A 17,617-nucleotide genomic window follows, 5' to 3' on the forward strand; every position below is an offset into this window, starting at 1 on the left:
GCGCCAGCATTCACGCCCGACAGGCGCCAACAACCAAGGTGAGATGTGGCGAACTTCCCATGCAAACAACTCAAGCGCTACATCGGTCCAACCATCAAGCGTGGAAACCCTTCGCTTTGCCGTTAATAATGAAAACGCACAAGAAAGGACGAGAGAAGGGAAGGAAAGCCTCGCGGGGGCTTGTAGGCAACTCACCATTATTAATTCAGGTACAAAGTCTAGTCTTCTGACGTGCACGGATGCTAATCTTTCAAATCCAGCACCCGCAGGAGACGGAGGAGGCCGATGAGAGCAAATCATGTGCAATAATAAACCTTTGTTTCTTGGAGCAACGGGGGGAAGAGAGCACGCGCCATCCAGCCACGTGTAGGAGAGTTAAGAATGCTCGACTGGGCTTGAGGGAGGAACCTTCGGTCCTGAAGGCGAGAGCTCTCTATCTGGCAGATACAGGGAAGAAGGCATCCCTCTGTGGAGAGTTGTGTAACAATCTCACATATAAGCATCCAGGCGAGGAGAGCAAACACACACACATTTAGTGTATGTGCCGCATTAACCGCCTCAACGATTAAACATTATTAACACGGACCCTTAGGTGTGTTTTCAAGTGGCGTGCATTTGTGGCGCCTTTAGCCCGATTTAACCGGCTGAAAGGAAACAAAAGCCTCTGAAAACTGCGGGGAGAAGGTTATATTTGAATAAAGAAAACACTTCAGAAGGTTTTGTACTCAAAATGGCTTTTTTATCATCAAAAATATCATTCAAGCATTTACAGTGTATTACAACAAAATGATCCTATGCAACACTTGACAGCCTTTACAGAAAATGAAGAAATATATCCATTTTTTTATGACCTACAAACCGGAGACGGCAAAAAGAGAAGAGAAGGAGTCCAAGTGGGTCAGAGGTCGTGAGTGTTCAGTTGGACCCTGATAAGCCTCAAGTTGGTCAGGCTCGCCCTGACACCATTATCAGCCAGTCGGGGGCCTGAGAGGCCACGAAGCCCCGCCCCCGTCGGCTGTAACGGCGTAATAATCCAGTGATTGTAGAGTCGGTGCTCTTCTTTGCTTCTCAAGAGTCATTGGGAATTAAAAAATACTTTGCAGACACGAAGAACGTTCAGGCTTATGAAGACGTCATCACTACGGTTTACTGTGGACGGTCACCTGTCCCTGAAGAACTCGTGTGACATTCTGTGCTGATTTGAGTTCCTGTCCTCACGCCGCCATGTAAACTCTTCTGTTATTAATGTTCCTGGTCTTGCCTGGCGGCAGCGCCGTGACCTCTTCCACGTCCCATCGGGTGCCAGCGGCGAGGTCTACGTACTCTTGATGCCCTGGAAGCCGCAGAAGTTCCAGCGTTTCTCCAGGCTCGCGCCGACGCCGGTCAGCTCCTGTCTGAAGGTGCAGGGCAGCCGGGACAGAAGAGCCTCCACCTCGGTGGGGTTGATCTGCAGACACAGATGACGGGGTGAGAGGACGGCTTTCATCGGGAGTTTAATCTGATGCGTTAAATGTAACAGAGTGAAAGCTGCCGGGTCACAGCCTTCACGACCCTTTCATCCAGACAACCAGCCGGTCGCCTTGGCGTCACTGCAGATTCTGAGGTTTGGTCGGATTTCTGGACTCACTTTTCACGCCTTTGTCTTTTTTGTGTGTGCTTTTTCTCTGTTGTGCCAGAGATCTGAAGGTCAGTGATGTTGCTGAAGTGCCCTTGAGCACAAAAAGAACAAAACAGAAGCAAATTGATTCTGTCTGTCTCGTGTGCAGCAGCTCCTGATGACCAGGTAGCAGACTAAATATTAGTCTAATTATTAAAGTACCGTACTTCTGATGCCTTTGTTGGAGCTTTATCCTGTATTTGTGTTCCTGGTACTCTGAACTAATGGAGTGTTGGATTGTGGGTTTTTGCCGCAGGTTCGGGACTGTTTACATCACCCAGTTGAGATTAGGTCTAGGCCCAAGCCTCCGTATTTTAAGTTCTGTTTTTGTTGTGAAGCTCTTGTGATGCTGTGGCATCAATCCGTCAGATTAAGAGTTAAAACGGAGCCAAACAGCGCTGTGGTTGATCACAGCGGGCCCATGAGGCGGTCATGGACCAGAATCAGCACCCAGATAGCGCTGATCACGACTTTACTGCAGAAAAAAACTGATTTCAGCGAAATGAATTTCTTTCTTCATCAGCCTTCACACCTCTTACTTCACACTCGTCCTCACACCTCAGAGAATTTCACCAGAACAGCGTGACGCTGTTGTGGCCGTCACTCCTGGGCGGCTTCACGGTGTGGGTTGTTTGATCGTGGCCTGTGCGGCCCGCGGTGTCTGACATTAACAAGTACGCTGTCTGAGGGCTGCACCCATGTCAGGACGCGTTTAGCTCTGTCCTGGAGATGCGACTGGTGTGTCGCTGCAGACAATGGAGGCGAGTGTGGAGCCAGCAGATAAGCAGAGCGGACTGGTGGAGCCTCGGCGAAGCTCTGACATCTCTCGATGTGCATTTTGGAAGCAACGCAGACAGCAAGAGCGGTACGTGGACAGAGAAGCGTGGGCACAAACGTGAAGATGACAAGAAAAATAAGGAACGGAGCTCTTTTTTGCTTGTGTGAATATGAGTCAGCGCGGTGATGAGCGTAATCACACAGCTCTCTGGAGAACCGTCATCTCCTGGGATGCAAAGTTTTAGAAGACAAAGGATCTGGTGTTAAGGTATCATTTGGTAGGAAGGGGTGGAAGCTGTGTAATAGCGGCGCGACCTTTCCGAGGTGGCACATAGCGCTGGCATTTTTAAAGCCTCTGGTAAGTGGCAGAGAAGCGTGATAATAAAGGTAAAATGGCCCTGAAAGACGAGGATGAAATGATGCCGCTGTTCCAGGTGGGGTGAGGGTCGCAGGAACGAGGGTGGCGGAGGTGTTTGGCTCCAACTTTCAGATTGAGGGATTTAGATTTAATAAGTTTTGCCGTCCTGGGAAATCACACGGCTTGTGCGCGTCAGAGTAAATTCCAAGTGTGAAAAGTGGGCTGATGTTTGAGGGAAGTCTTCTTGTCGTTTGTGAATGTCTCCTCGCATTCAAATCAAGTATCTTTCGTCTGGAATGTATTTTCGGGCTCGTAAAGTTGAATCGCAGCAGTTTTTAATCAGGAATATAATAAATTTTCATGTAATACCTGAAGGCTACGAGCCATTCTCCAACCACTCCTAATTAATAGCTATCGTATCAAAAGCTCATATAATAGTCCAGCTTTTAACCGGGAGGTTGTAAAATTGATACAAAGTGTTCAGATGTTTCCTAGAGATCCATTAACTGCAGAGCAGATGATCCTTTAGTTCAGCATTAAAAAATTCATGTTAATTCCCCACCAGTGGCATCTGTCACAGTATTATCAAAAGGGTTTGCTACCTCTGTTTTCCTTTGCTGTCAGAGAGTTAAAAGAGAAATCCAAGGATGGAAGAGCTCCTGTCTCTCAGAAAAATCTCAATCTATTCCTGTTAAGGAAAAAATGTCCTGAAAGCATCAATTTCCGCTGTTAAAGAGCATTAATGAGCACATCTGGATTAGAGTGGCAGCGTTTCCGAGGCAGACGTGTAATCAGCCCAGACATCAGCGATGGACCATGTCCACTCTACAGGACGTCTGTTTCCAGTGCAGTTCCAGGACTGTGGAACATTAGAGGTGCATTAAAGGTGCTGAATTTCTGGGGCCTTTCTGCGGGGCCTGAATGTTCTCCCCTTAAATGGACCAATTTTATTGGGGTATCAAACAGCTGCTAATGATTCTATATTTTAGGGGTATAACAACATATGTGATGAACTGCAAAACAGTTTTTTTTGAGACCGCAACTAAAAAAGAATCCATATATCTTTTTCTCTGAGGACAGCGCCCAGCTAACACGCCGCTACAGGAGAACTTCGGAGTCAGGTAGGCCTGTTACCTTGGTATCCAAACGCTGCAGGTAGGAGCAGATGTACTCTATGCTGGCTCCAAAAGGGTGGACATGCAGGAAGGTCGAAATGATCCCTGAGGCAGAACAAAGTCAAACATTGCAGTTAGTACAGACACGTGAGGATGCCTCCAGTTTGTCCAACTGTGACACCCAGCAGGAGGATTTGCTGCTTCTCTCATTCTAGCAGGAGCTTTCAGTGGCTTCTCCCCGAGTCCCAGTGCTGTTAAGAGCCTCTTGTAAGGTGTGGCGACACATAAGACAGAGTGTTTAATGACAGCTTTGATGCAGTGGTCGCTCATCAAAGCTGTACTCTCTCCGAGCTCCAACAAACCATCTGCTAGCACCTCACACACAGAGCTGAGAGAGAGAAATAACCACCAGCTAACTGCTGAAGAACTACACACAAAGCACCGAGAAACCAAGACTGGAACACACACACCCACAGGAACAAGCATGATCGCGCTGCTTTACGATGCTAAAGCCACCAGGCTGACACCCCAACATAAACACTGATTGTTACTGGAGATGTTTGGGTCTAAATCCGACTAATTATCCTTCAAGTGTCGCCTGTTGGCAACTGGAGAACATCCAGCCTCATCATCTTGACTGGAGAGTCCTCTTGGACCCTCCAACTCCTCAACAGGTCTGTTCTCGCCAACAGGAGAGAGCAACAGTAATGTGCTCCCGAGAGGAGATTACAGCAAAAACAGCCCAAATTCAAAGTTATCACAAGTGTAAAATGGCTGAATGGGAATTTTTTTCTGAAAATGTGCCATTATCTCCACATTTCTCCACATATCACCTTTAGGAGTTTTCTCTTTATAAATTGAAAACATGTCGGCCTCTGCTGCTTAACTCTTAAAAAAGATATAGAGGTCAAACAGCCATCTTTAATCAGATTTAATGTGACTGTCTGATCTGAGATACTATTTCTCACTAATATTCCACTGCTGACCTCTCCTCTTTATTTTTAGCTGAAGCTGACTATTTTTGTTCGAGCATTTGCATTTTTTGGAGGGATCAGGGTGTCAGAGGAGTCTCTGGGTTTGTTGGAGCATGGCAGCGCTGCAGCTCTGTCTGAAAACAGAGAGAGCTGAGCCAGGCAGCCTGCGGGTGGCTCAGGGTACCAATGCAGGCATTCGAAACTGGGAGGAACACTTGAACGGTTCTGGGAAGGCTGACCTGAAACATACAGCCTGTGCTTTTGTAGGCTGAAGAGGTAAAGGTGACTAAATAAAGATGGAAATCTAATACTAAGAACTTCCCAAGTGTGGAGGTAACAAGTCTTCAACCAAACAAGAATAACCTGAGACATGTTGCCTCTGTGGACATCGTTAAATGTCCACAACCTACAGACGGAGGACAAATACTGACGATCAGCAGCTTACAGGTAAAAAAGCAACATGTGTGTATCGTCATACCGACGAGCACAGCCTCCCTCTCAGACTGGACGGGACTCTGCAGCCTCTTCTCTGGAGGTCCTTCTTTCTCCTGACTGCAGGGTACCGCTGTTGATGCTATGGCTTCCTACACACACACACGCACACACACACACACACACACACACACAGAGTTACTGATTTAAACAAGTGTAACATTGAGCTGTCACAATGAGATGACAAATAATGAACACCACTGAATCACCAACATATTAATGTGGAAGGACAATGAGGACAGTCGGCCTGCAGCTAAACCCACACACACGCGCAGATATGTGCACGTGTGCGTGCAAAGACAGAAATGAATGTAAGATGAAAGGAAAGAGAGGGAGACACTTGGAAGGCAAATGAACAAGCTGTTTGTTTCACTTTCCTGACAGGTGGCAGAAAAATGGCAGAAGGATAACAGAAGTCTGTCGTCCTACATGACGGCGTGTGTAGTGTTGCCAATTGTGTGCATCTCTCAGTGTGTAGCGCTTCCAGCGGTGGGTAAGTGTGTGGATTGCCTGATGGGCTTTTTCAGTTTTTAATCTAACCATAAATCCCTGTGAATGTGTCAGTGTGCGTAGGCGTGCAGACATTCGCACATGTGTGGGCCATTCCGACTTTATGACTCCTTCATTTCCTAGCCCAGTTGTGTCTGGGTGATTTATTCAATGACAAACGCAGTCACAGACAATCACATCGGCCTGTAACGATTCAGCCGTGTCGCTGGAAGAGGTTAAAGAGGAAATTCAGGGAGGGTGGAAGCTGATGAATAATGTGGGGTGGGAGAGGTTGAAGACACAAAACAATACTAGGGAAGAGGTGGGCACGCTCCACAACTTCTCCCTGACTTACGCTGGTCTGATTAGCGTCGTCCTCGGCGCCTCTGTCGTCCTGCTTTGACATCTCCATCTGAGGGACATTAGAAAACAGTGAGGATACGATGAAGAGAATCACACTAACACAGACAGGTGGGGAAGAGTCCGCATGGAGTACAAAAACAACAGACAAATAAATCGGATCCTTGAGTCCATGTGGGAATCGTCCATGATTTTTTTTGGGAGAAATTGCCCTGTGGGCAGCTCAGAGTGGAACAAGGTGGATGAATTATTTCAAAATGGTTGGGATAAGCTGGAATGCATGAAACATACATTAATAATAATACTGGAGGAGATGGTTCAGTTACAGAATCCCATCTCCACACGGGGGCGCCAAATATGTCTAGGCCTCACTTTTGCACATTGACTTTTTACTTATCCAATTTAAAGAAAAGAGAATGAAAGAAAATACAGATCGATACAAAAATCATCAGTGGCAGCAGAAAAAGACATAATAAATGAAACGATAATGTCCTTTGTTTGCAATCATAATTAAAATAATGGCGATATTCCCGACGACATGCGCTGGTGTCACTTCAATAAGGCAGCAACTGTGAAGGAGAACTGAAGGCATGAAGAGATCTGCACAACTTGACAAATCACCCCACAACAAGTGCTAATCTTCAGAGAGCGCAACACCCAAAAATTGATTTCTCTTCCTGCCGTTAATGAGACTGCCTCCTGTGATTCATGTTGTCCTGCGCAAAAATTTAATTAGCATTTTTTCCCAGGGCCTACAGTTGCGTGGGGACATGTGCACAGGTTTTCTAATCAAACTCTTCACCAACGAGCGCATGGCTGACAGCTCGGTTGCTATAAAGGGGAGACGTGTTGGCAAATTAAAAAAAAAAAAAATTGCCGCAGTTTGTTCATATTTATTAAAGAAAACCTCCCCCACGTGCAAAAACAGTCATTTGTGTTATTATCCAATTTAGCAGGCAGCTGAAGCAGAGGTCATTTTAATGACAGCCTGTCTGCTCATTATGGAGAGCATGATGGAACATTCACAAACATTATCAACCCGACGACAGGAGCGTGGAACCAGGTCTCAAACATTACTAAAAGAAAGACACTGGGAAAGAATGACCCCTGAAACCCTGAACTCATTTAGTGCAGCATGTTAAATAACCCGCTCTTTAAGTAAAACACAGTGCTGCTGCTGATAAATAATAAATGCAGCTTTTATCTGCAGTGTAAGCAACACATTAAACCCAACAATGAACAGAACACTGGAAACACCTCTGACTAATGCGGGCCGAGACGACCACTGGCTCCATGCCCCCTGACGGTAACGTCCCCCTCATGCTGATCACGCTGCAGCCTCTTGACCAATTAGAATGAAATGGCTGCTCTGCATGAAGCCGAACCAGAAGCCCAGAGGGCAGAACGTCTCAGGCTGGGATGTTTGTGGTTGGATCCAAACCCAGTCTGCATGGTAAGCTGTGCTCAAGATGTCTGCATGTACGGCTGATGGAGGTTGTTGATGGAACGTGAAATCCTACCAGGTAAATATCAATTTAGGCTTTAACGAGCATTGGTGAATAGATTCCACGTTGATGTAAGTGATTTGTATTATTTGCACAGACCACACAGGTGTGTAGCAGATGAATCAAGCAGCATAATTAACACCTGACACCAGTTTACGGTAATATTCATTTCAAGTGAGGGAAAAAAAAATACAGAGTGAGAACTGTCACTTGATGTGACAACATTCATCTAAACCTCAAGGATATTTGTGTGTTGCCATGGCTACTTATGCGTCAGTTGTGTTTTACATATACATATATGACAGTTAAGTCTGTCATTATATATAAAGTGGCATTTTGAAAGCACGTTTATGTGATTTGTTGAGTAAAAATGGATTCAGTTTTTCTTTTTAAGCATCTTAATATTAGTCTTGGGTCACTATGAGATAAACAAAGAAATGAGATTCTGACAGCTTTAATTTTTTTAAATATTACTTTACTAAAGTGATGGCGTGTAATGCAGCTTATCAGCTGCACCACAGCATTCCTTCATTAAAGTGAAATAAAGAGAAACTACGCAAGACAAACACTGGAGAAAAAATAGGAGTTCAAATGTCGCCTATGCTGCACATGAAGAAGCACCCAGAAGAATAATAGGAGAACCAGAACTTTGATGGATGTCAGGTATTTTCCCCGTCCAATCCAGCCCACCATGTTGATGCTACAGAAATGCAATTACGCAGGCCTTTTTTCCCTAAATTCAAAAATATATGTTACCATAATAACACTTTGTCCTTTTGTATATTGATGATTTATTTCTTCAATATCGTGCATGCGTTGGAAGTCATCTCGGACTCATTTATTTCTTATTAAAGTGCAAATTGGATAGTCTTCCCTCTCAAACCCAGTCACCCAGAAGTGAACTGTGATATGAGCACGCCGGTGAAAGATTCTCTTCTGGGCTCTGTTGTGGTGAAAAGAAAATGGCTTCTGTAGAACTAACCTGCAGGCAGTGAGTGTTCTTCAGGTTCTGGAGTCCCTCCTTCAAAGTTTGGACCTGGTTTTTCAGAAGCTGCTTGTCATCCAAGCTCTTCTCCAGCTCTGCCTCCCGTTGCTTCAGTTCCTCCCTCATTTTCAACAGTTGCTGCAGTGAAACAGGAGAACGGTGAGGCTCCGACGCTACTGTGAGCTAATTAAGCAGAGCACCGTTAGGCTCAACGGCTCTGAAAACAATCTGTGTTTGTTTTATTAATATTTGGCATGTGATCCTCACACAGGTAATAAAGGAGCAGATACAACAGAGAGATCAGGGGCAGAGGGGAATTATACTGGCGCATAACAAGACTGCTATTAGATTTTCATGAACCAAACAGGAGTCATAAGAGTGATTAGGTGTTAAGGCTTTGATGACAAACAGCAATAATTAATGCTTCTCGGTGATGTGTTCAAAACAAACACAATAAATCCAAGACATTCAATTCAAATGATGCTTCCCCCCCTTCTCCGAATTCCACAAGAGTCCCATTAGTAGGGCATCCTGATAAAAACTCAGCGTTTACGTTCTGGACGGCTGCGCGATGATGCAACACCCCGACATACGGGCAGAGGCAGCCAGTCTGAGTGTCTACCTCTTTATTTAATCCATCCATCTCTGCTGTTCATAAACTAGTAATGAGGGAGATTAAGAGATCATTAGTCTCCGAGCAAGCAGAAATGAACAGCGGAGAAGTAATGGATTCTCCAATAAACACAAATAGATCACCATTTCTATAAGCCGCGGCGGCTCGGCGTTGGTGGCGCGTCCTCACGGAAGAAAAGTGAGGACACATCACCAACGCCAGAACGAATCAAGCTGGTCATTTCTTAGGAAAATAAATGCGATGCAGCTGCTCAAATCAGCGGTCGCTCAACGTGCGTCCGTTTAAAAAACATACTAGAATATACTACATTTAGAGCATCATGAGCATCAGCTACCTTCTGCATGCCCTGCAGAGCCTGCTGGAGGAAGCTGAGCTGCTGCGAGTGTGTGCTGTCTTCCTCGCTCCTCATGGGCTGGTTCTTGCCCTGTTCCTGTTTCAGCAGCTCCACTTCGTTCCTGTAGGCGTCCAGCTGACAGCGCAGCGAGTCGTTCTCCTCCTTTAAGGCTTCTGCTTGTAAAACTCCTGCAGGTTTACACACATAGATTATGAAGGCTGTTACGTGTAATTATGCTGAACGGTGTCAAACCATTAAATGTCACCTCTTCATATTGTCTTCTTTTAAAAAACAATAAAATGCATGTGAAAGCAGGACACTTGCTCCAGTCCCATCACACCACCCTCAGGTAAAGGTCAACGTCACTCACTTTCATTAAGACATGTGTCATAAGATTTAGTCATTTTTATACATATATGAAGCACTTTTCATGTCAAAAAATGCAGCACAAAGTGTCTTGCATGATTAAAAGTAGCCCCCACCCCAGCATACACACACACACACACACACACACACACACACACACACACACGTAATGTCATCCTAAAAACATTTTAAAAAATGTAAATGCGAGTGAGAAAAGAACAAGAAGTTCTGGAAAGAGACAAATGCGTCACTGATTAGAAACTGATTTAAAAAAAGCTGCAGACTTTGACCTCCTATAAGGATATCTCTATAAGCTATTTAAGTAGACACAATAAAAGCCTCCAGTGATTATCAGATTTAATTAAATCAAATTACCTCAACGGTAAAAGTTACTGTTCTGTTTAATTCAGGTTTGTCCTTGCAGAACTTTTTAAAAGACAGGAGCATTGAGTGAAGCATTAATACAACTTTAAAAATCCATTTGGGCTTAAAACCTATAGTGGATGGCGTCCAGTAACGGCAACCTGAACAGCACTTTTTAATGCAGCAGTTTCTATAGATGTTCATTTTGTTTCCAAATGTTACTTTCAAGGGGGACAGGATTCTGGTGGAAATCTGAGATTTGGATGAACAGAATGTGCTGGAGACGGTGTTCATTATGGAGACGAGGTATCTGGGGACATCGTGGTGGTTGGTTAATGTGAGATTTCCTCATCGGTGCGCTCTGATGAGAAGCATTTCCAGCGGTGCAGCTACAGAAACTCGGCCTCATTCGCACTGACAGACACGGATAATGTTTCATTCAAGCACTGGCCCAGCTGGGCGACTTCGGGAGACGTGGCGTTTGACAGAGAGCAGAGTTTACGTGCTACAGGGATGTAAACAACCCTGCATACACAGCGCTGCAGCTGACACGGCCACAGGCTACAAAAACACCAGGCTATGAAATCTGGATCAATGATATATGAACTGGCATTTTGGGGATATTATCAACTAAATAGAAAGAGAATAATCAGTAAATATGATATTATTAGCAAAATAAAATGATGCAGAGCCAAAACTCAGTTGAGTTCATTACAATAGCACAAATTCTGCAAACAGATAAAACCTGGAAAGACACAGAACTGTTTATAGGTTAGGAAAATATGTTTGAGCACATTAACACCAGTGAACTCTGTGATATTCCCACAGTGGTTCTTCTTCAATACTGGATATTTGACCTGACCTATCGAGTGCAGGAGACGCTCGAGTTATTACGATATTAGACCTGCTCAGTTCCACAGGCGCTGGGCATTATGAGTTCTGTTCTCCTCATTCGGGCCTCGACGGGAAGCTCTTTGGGACAGTTCAATACGCTGACTGGCCTTAGGTGATAAGCTCCATTTGGTGCGAATGCGGGTGTGTGTTTCCGAGTGTGTGCATGCGTGTCTGGCTGGGTTTGACGTGGGTGTTCTGTCAGGAGTCTATCATGGAGGGCCAATGGACTAATGAACTTGCTGGGTCAGCGTCTATGTGTGTGCTGCACTCGTGTGTAGTTTTCTCAGTGGAAAATGAACGTTCGAAGAGAGGAGAGTATTGATCTGGGAGCCTCATCAGCTTGGTGTGAAGAGATGTCAACCACTTGGACAGATTCTGAGCAATTCTCCGCTACTATATAACAGAAATGGTATCGACCTCCAGATATCTAGCCGGGTGCATTCAAACACACCTCTACAGGGTAGGTGCTGTTTGGTATTCTGCACATGAGTCAGATGCGGAGCATCGATTTACTTTGGAAGAGGCTGTGGTCAAAACACAGGTGTGTTGAGCTGAGCCGTGTGTTGTGTAAATAAGCCTGTTTGCTTAAAGGTTAGCAGAGATTTGATTTTGTATTTATTAAATCAAATACATGTAAGGGCTGACATGTTGTATGAACAACTGTCAACTTTGCTGATCTTGCAGCAGCACCCACATTGAGAGATTTCTGACATCCAGGCTAATTACTGATAGCTAAATAGCAAGGTGGCAAAGAGAAGCGACTCAGCTGATGACTGTATTTCCATGCATTTGCATGCTAATGAGAGAAACTGTCAAATTAGAAAATGGTACAGATCGGAATGATTAAGAGGCAAGAGCAAATTAAGTGACCATAACGTGCAGATCTGACCTTGGATCTGTTTTATTTTCCACCATGCATTGATCCCAGGTGATCACTATGGACCTCGGGTAATTATGATAGGTGCATAGACGTCCAGATGTGGACATTGGGCCATTTCAACCCTCAATTCAAGACGGAGAGCTGAACTTTAGTGTTTTTCCATTGAACAAATCCTCGTGAGACAGGCGCTGCCATTCATTCAGACAGCACGGCTGTCTGTCCATCTGAAGTTTGTAACGCTCTCTGTGACTCATCCTCAGGAGAGCATGAATCCCTCACTCTGACAGACTCAAACCGTGATCACGCACACGCATTCGGTACCTGAGTCCTCTGAGTCCTTGCTGTCGAGCGTGTCCTCCATGTCGTCGTCAGACATCTCCATCTCCTCCTCTCGCCTGATGCCCATCAGCTGCTCGTTGTGCAAGTTTCTAATCTCCTGCAAAACACATTCAAACGAGGGGATCAGATCAACAAAGACCGGCGAGTGCATGATTTATCAGGTGCTCGTGGGAGAAAGATTTCATGATCAATGTTGAACACTGGCTCTGAGGGAAAGCTTAGAGATCAAGGTGGAAAAAAAGGAGCGTTGAGAAAGGAAGATTAGAAGGATGCTCTCACAGCTGGGGGTCTCTACTGTATATTTGCTCGATGACCACATTGCCCGATATCTGATTAAGTTCTTAAAAGGAATATTTTTGCGAAGCCTATATGTCAGTGAGCAATCATGATCAGATATAATAAAAGGCAAAATCTAAGTTATGTTTTTAAGAGAGGGAAGAATGCATATTTCAGCACCTTTGCACCCTTCAAATAAGACTGAAGACCCAAATTCATCCTGCCAAGGGCCTGTTATGAAAATGACCTGACTCCGTATTAACAAACTGTAACGCAGTGAAAATAAATCTGATACGTAAACAAGATAATTGAATCGAGGTGATTTGACTGAAACCTGGAAAATGGTGAGGCTGAAGCTTAGTAATTGTCACCATTACAATCAAATGTAGAAATATTCCTGATGCTCTGATGTTTATGTGTATGCGTGGCATCAACAGCATCTCTGTCCCTCCCAGGGAGCGGCGGCCCTCATCTGTGGCTACTTCAGGTTCCTTCTTTAACGCTGGATGGCTTTTTTCTGACCCGGTATCACAGCTGTGCTGACTCTGTTACTATTGACATGTTAGTCAGGGAGCAGGACCATATAAGTACTTCTTGCTGCTTCTTTTTGAACATGCGGCTCAACTTAAAAATACATCCTTTGTTGTTTTTCTCCACATTTTATTTCATTGTTTTCATCAACAGTACCATGTTCAGTTTTCAAATGAACTCAAACACCAGCAATGTTCATTTCCTTTATTTGACCTCCACCAAGGTGGTGACGTTTATCTGTCTGACTAGGAAATCAATACAAAGCTTTGAATGGATTTTAATGACATTTTTAGAAACTGGAAATGGAAAATTTTGGTGACGTTTTGGAATCCGGAGGGACTTTTGACCTTTGATCTTTCAAAGATCAATTGGCTGAGGGTCTAAAAGCAGTCTTCTATGTTGTCTCGTGTTACTACTGTCTGGGAGGAAATGACAGTATGTGGGGAAATGACCTGCTTGGCAGAGGTCTGAGCCCTCTCGGTGCTTTTGGACTACTGTACTCTTTCACAAAAAAAAAAGTCATAAACAATCACCATAATGCCAGTAATCCACACAAATACATAAAAGGACAAAAACAGATTCCATCAATAACAAACTACAACTAAATCAACTCTGAACCATCTGTCTTTTGACATTACCAGCCTGAGCCCATGGCACAGGTTAAACAGGCACTCTGCACACAGGCTCATGCAGATCGTCCACCATCTGCTGTGTGTGAAGCCGACAGTACACACATTCACTATAAACAGCAAACACACACACACACACACACACACACACATCATTAAAGCACTGGCAGAGGCAGGCAGCTGTTGTCCAGTGCTGTCGTGCAGCTGCAGCCCGTTCCTCCGGGCTCCACCATTTTACCAAAGACACAATAAATAAGACAACGGCCAAAGTCTCCCATTCAGAAAACTCCGAAGCTGTTTCATTGTGAGTTTTCGTCTCAAAAACTAAACCTAGAAGGTCACTGAACTCATTCACTGTCTGGATGCAGACAGGAGACTTTTATTTTCTTGAGCGTGTCAAGTGAGTGGAAGGTATCTGATTGACTGCTGTCTGGAGAGACATGTGAATTGCCCCTCTGCTGCACCACAGTGGTGGATTAATGCATTTGTTTTAGGTAACTCTGGACTTTAGAAGCTAAAAACAACCTAATTTTGTGCATGCTGGTTGCATGATCTCGGATCACTGAAAATCCCCGTTAAGGAAAAAGATTGGTTCAATTTGGACACAAATACCGTAAATGTCTGAGGAGTCAAGTGTTAATAAAATCCATTTTCTGCGGTGAAGTTCTTCAATCTTCTCAAAGGGAAATGCTGGAACCGGTACTCGAAGCAGCGTTTACAGTATTTAAGTGTTCTGAATGACAACCTAGCATCAACCCACAACGGTCTCCTTCGCTTACATCTTTTGTCACACTTCACTCCCTGGTGTGTGTAACGTGTATACAGCGTCTCTAAAAAGGAAGACTGAGAAACAAGGGACAGATCCCTGAAGAAAAGAGAAAAAGAACAGTGGTGTCTGTGTAATAGCTTTAATACCTTCTGTTACAGTGTGTGCAGAGCCCAGAGGACAAGTGTTTGTTTCACAAAGCCAGTCGCATATTCGGGGTCTATGCACAACTGTCATCCATTTCGCTGCAATAAGCTGTTGTAAGACCTTTAAATCCAAACAGAATATAGTAACGACCTTTGGTCACCTACCTTTTTGTTTTTGTACATGTTGATTAGCCCTGATGCTCCCATGTCTTACTCTATGTTTGCATATCTCTAATAATAGTCTGGAAATTACATTTTGAGCTGGACTTTAACTCTGCTGGGGTTTAGTAACTTACCAATCACAAACATGGTCCAGTAGACTCAGGACTGCACCATACTCAGACCTTTACAAACCTATTACCATGAGGAATTATATATAATTTGGAGGGAAGCGGGAAAAAACCCTGTAAAACTCAAATAAGGACAGAACTAAAAGGCTCAAGATGTTCCTCAATCATCCACTCATCCTCAGTGAGTGCTTCAGAACGAGCTGATATAAAATCCTGTAAGGGGGGAGTTACCTTTTGTCCTGGAAACACACCCTTAAAGATGGAAGACTCACCAGGGGCTTGTATCACAGGGAAGGGGGTGGGGGGGTGGGGGTGGTTAGGGGCAGAGGTCTGGACATGGATGAGTCTGTCACACTGACTGGAGATAACAGGCAGATCATCTTCAGGGTACTTACTGTAAAAAGTAGTCTGCTCTTGTTTAAATAGCAACCATTCTCTGGACTTATAGAAACAGTCATTTAAAGAAAAATCAAAATCTTTACAAACTGGTGACAGGATTTAAAAAAGTACTATATGTAATGTTCTACCACTCAAGTAAACATCAGAAGAAAACCAAAAATGTACTAACCTCTGCTTGTTTACGCCAAATATCCAGGTTCTTGCGCTGAGCTTTGGAGAAATGGTCCCATGCCTTTTGTTTGGAAGCAGCTTGGAATACAGACACAATCTGTTCAACTGTGGTCGGGATGCAGGGAAGGACCAGAAACCATCCAGAGACAGAGAAAGAGAAAGAAAGAGAGAGGGCAGGTGGGAAGGAGCAGAGGAGTGAGAAAGTGGAGTCAACTATGGATGTAAAGAACTGTGTGAGCATTAGGGATGTGCCATATTCTAGTGCTGACAATGATCAGAAATCCATGACTGTCGTTGACTTATTTGATCTCATACATTTATTCACTAACATTATGCACAAGTGAACTCTGGATGAGGCATTAGAAGTGCAACAAAACTTCAAAGTTGAGTCACTGGGATACAAGAACCTCTTAATCTAAACAGATGAGTAAGAAGGCGTCTAAACACCAGCAGCTACAGCAAAAACAAGTTTCCTGAGGACGTCAAACTTGCAGAACATGGCCAGAAACAGACCTTTATCGCCCGCACTAGTGTTTTTATGTCTGTACTTACCACCTTATGCCAGGGCATCGTCCTGTGGACAGTCGCTTCCAATTCCCACAAACAATAAGAAGAAAATAAACCTAATGGTTTCTCCTAATGTACTTCAATAATAGATATACTTTAATAAAGGGATAAAGATGCTCTTTGCTGCTGACACTTACTTAAACCTGAACCATACTGGGTGTCCACAAGTACATGCTAATATGCCAAATATCCAGTGCAAAATAGCATGTTAAACATACAGTAATCAGCCCATGATGCATGTTTACAGAATCCCACTGCACTTTCCTTGCGTTGCCTAATATTGGTCTAACATTTGGAGGCTTGCTAAGCAACTGCAGGCAGCCAAAAATAAACCACTTTAAGCCTGTCACTATTGACCAATGTGCAGCTCCACAGAGCTATCAAGCATCTCACCAAGGACACCTTGTTAACATACAGTAGTAGTTTTCCTGATTTATTTGCTGCGGGCAGATTTCATTTTAAACAGTTGGATGTTTTCAGCCAAACGTAACGACCAAACAAGGCGGAGTTGAAGCCTTGAGCCGAGCTGGTGTGTGTCTCATTAGGGCTAGACGAGACGTCTGAGGTTCCCATTGTTCTGAAATGTGATGTTGTGCATCACACTCGCTCTGGGCCTGTGCAGCCTCGGATTCTCTGCTACTGCATCTGCAGGGTGTTGAGAAAGTCCTTCCATTTCCATTTCCCTTGCTGGTATCACGTGGGTGGTCACAGATGGATGTATGGGTTGTCTGCATCTCAGCGGTGCTAATAAATAAACATGCTGAATCCAAGCACCAGTGAAGTGTGTGCTGTGTGTGTGTGTGTGTGCTTGCAGAGGGTTGAGAGCATTGGGGATCAATAACATCTTTCCAGCACTCTGTAATTTGATGGAGCCGATCAATGGTGGAGCCGAGGAAGAGAGGAAAGGCCACGCACAGATTCCAGGACTGTCATTTTATGAGAGCTCTCTGTGCCTCTCAGATGCACCTTCTCAGATCTCAGGGTGCATTCAGGATAAAACACAGCAAACAAAAGAATATTTAGAAACTTCTCATTGTGTTAAAAGATAATTACACTTTATTCAGCGCGCAAATGGTAGGATGTGGGAAAAAATACACTGCAGGGAGATTCATTGTTTGAAACGAGCGGGACACGTGTTCACCGACTCGGATCGGATCCACGCAGTGCGTGTTGGGCTACTTACTAGATTCACTTGGAGTCAACATGACTAATATTCCAGCACGGGCACTGGTATCAGTGACAGTTTACCTTTAACTTTGGCATGATAAAGAGCAACACACCGAGTCGACTTACCTTCTGGCATCCCTTCAAATAAACATG

At 44.3% G+C, this 17,617-nt stretch overlaps 1 protein-coding gene across 4 annotated transcripts in view; it reads right to left on the reverse strand.

Annotated features, from left to right (window-relative positions):
* Positions 1-717: 717 nt before the first annotated feature.
* The window catches only part of enox2 (ecto-NOX disulfide-thiol exchanger 2), a 100,501-nt gene continuing 83,601 nt past the window's right edge, over positions 718-17,617 (reverse strand). For all 4 annotated transcript variants that reach the window (XM_057043585.1, XM_057043586.1, XM_057043588.1 and 1 more), the window contains 8 exons: positions 15,729-15,835; positions 12,505-12,619; positions 9,681-9,868; positions 8,710-8,850; positions 6,218-6,274; positions 5,360-5,465; positions 3,927-4,012; positions 718-1,447 (listed from right to left, as the gene is read on the reverse strand). In XM_057043585.1, the coding sequence (XP_056899565.1) occupies positions 1,316-1,447; positions 3,927-4,012; positions 5,360-5,465; positions 6,218-6,274; positions 8,710-8,850; positions 9,681-9,868; positions 12,505-12,619; positions 15,729-15,835 (932 nt within the window). In that variant the 3' untranslated portion in view covers positions 718-1,315. The remainder of the gene's footprint in view (positions 1,448-3,926; positions 4,013-5,359; positions 5,466-6,217; positions 6,275-8,709; positions 8,851-9,680; positions 9,869-12,504; positions 12,620-15,728; positions 15,836-17,617) is intronic.

The sequence above is a fragment of the Takifugu flavidus genome, chromosome 9, assembly GCF_003711565.1.
Source record: "Takifugu flavidus isolate HTHZ2018 chromosome 9, ASM371156v2, whole genome shotgun sequence".
Classification (NCBI taxonomy): domain Eukaryota; kingdom Metazoa; phylum Chordata; class Actinopteri; order Tetraodontiformes; family Tetraodontidae; genus Takifugu; species Takifugu flavidus.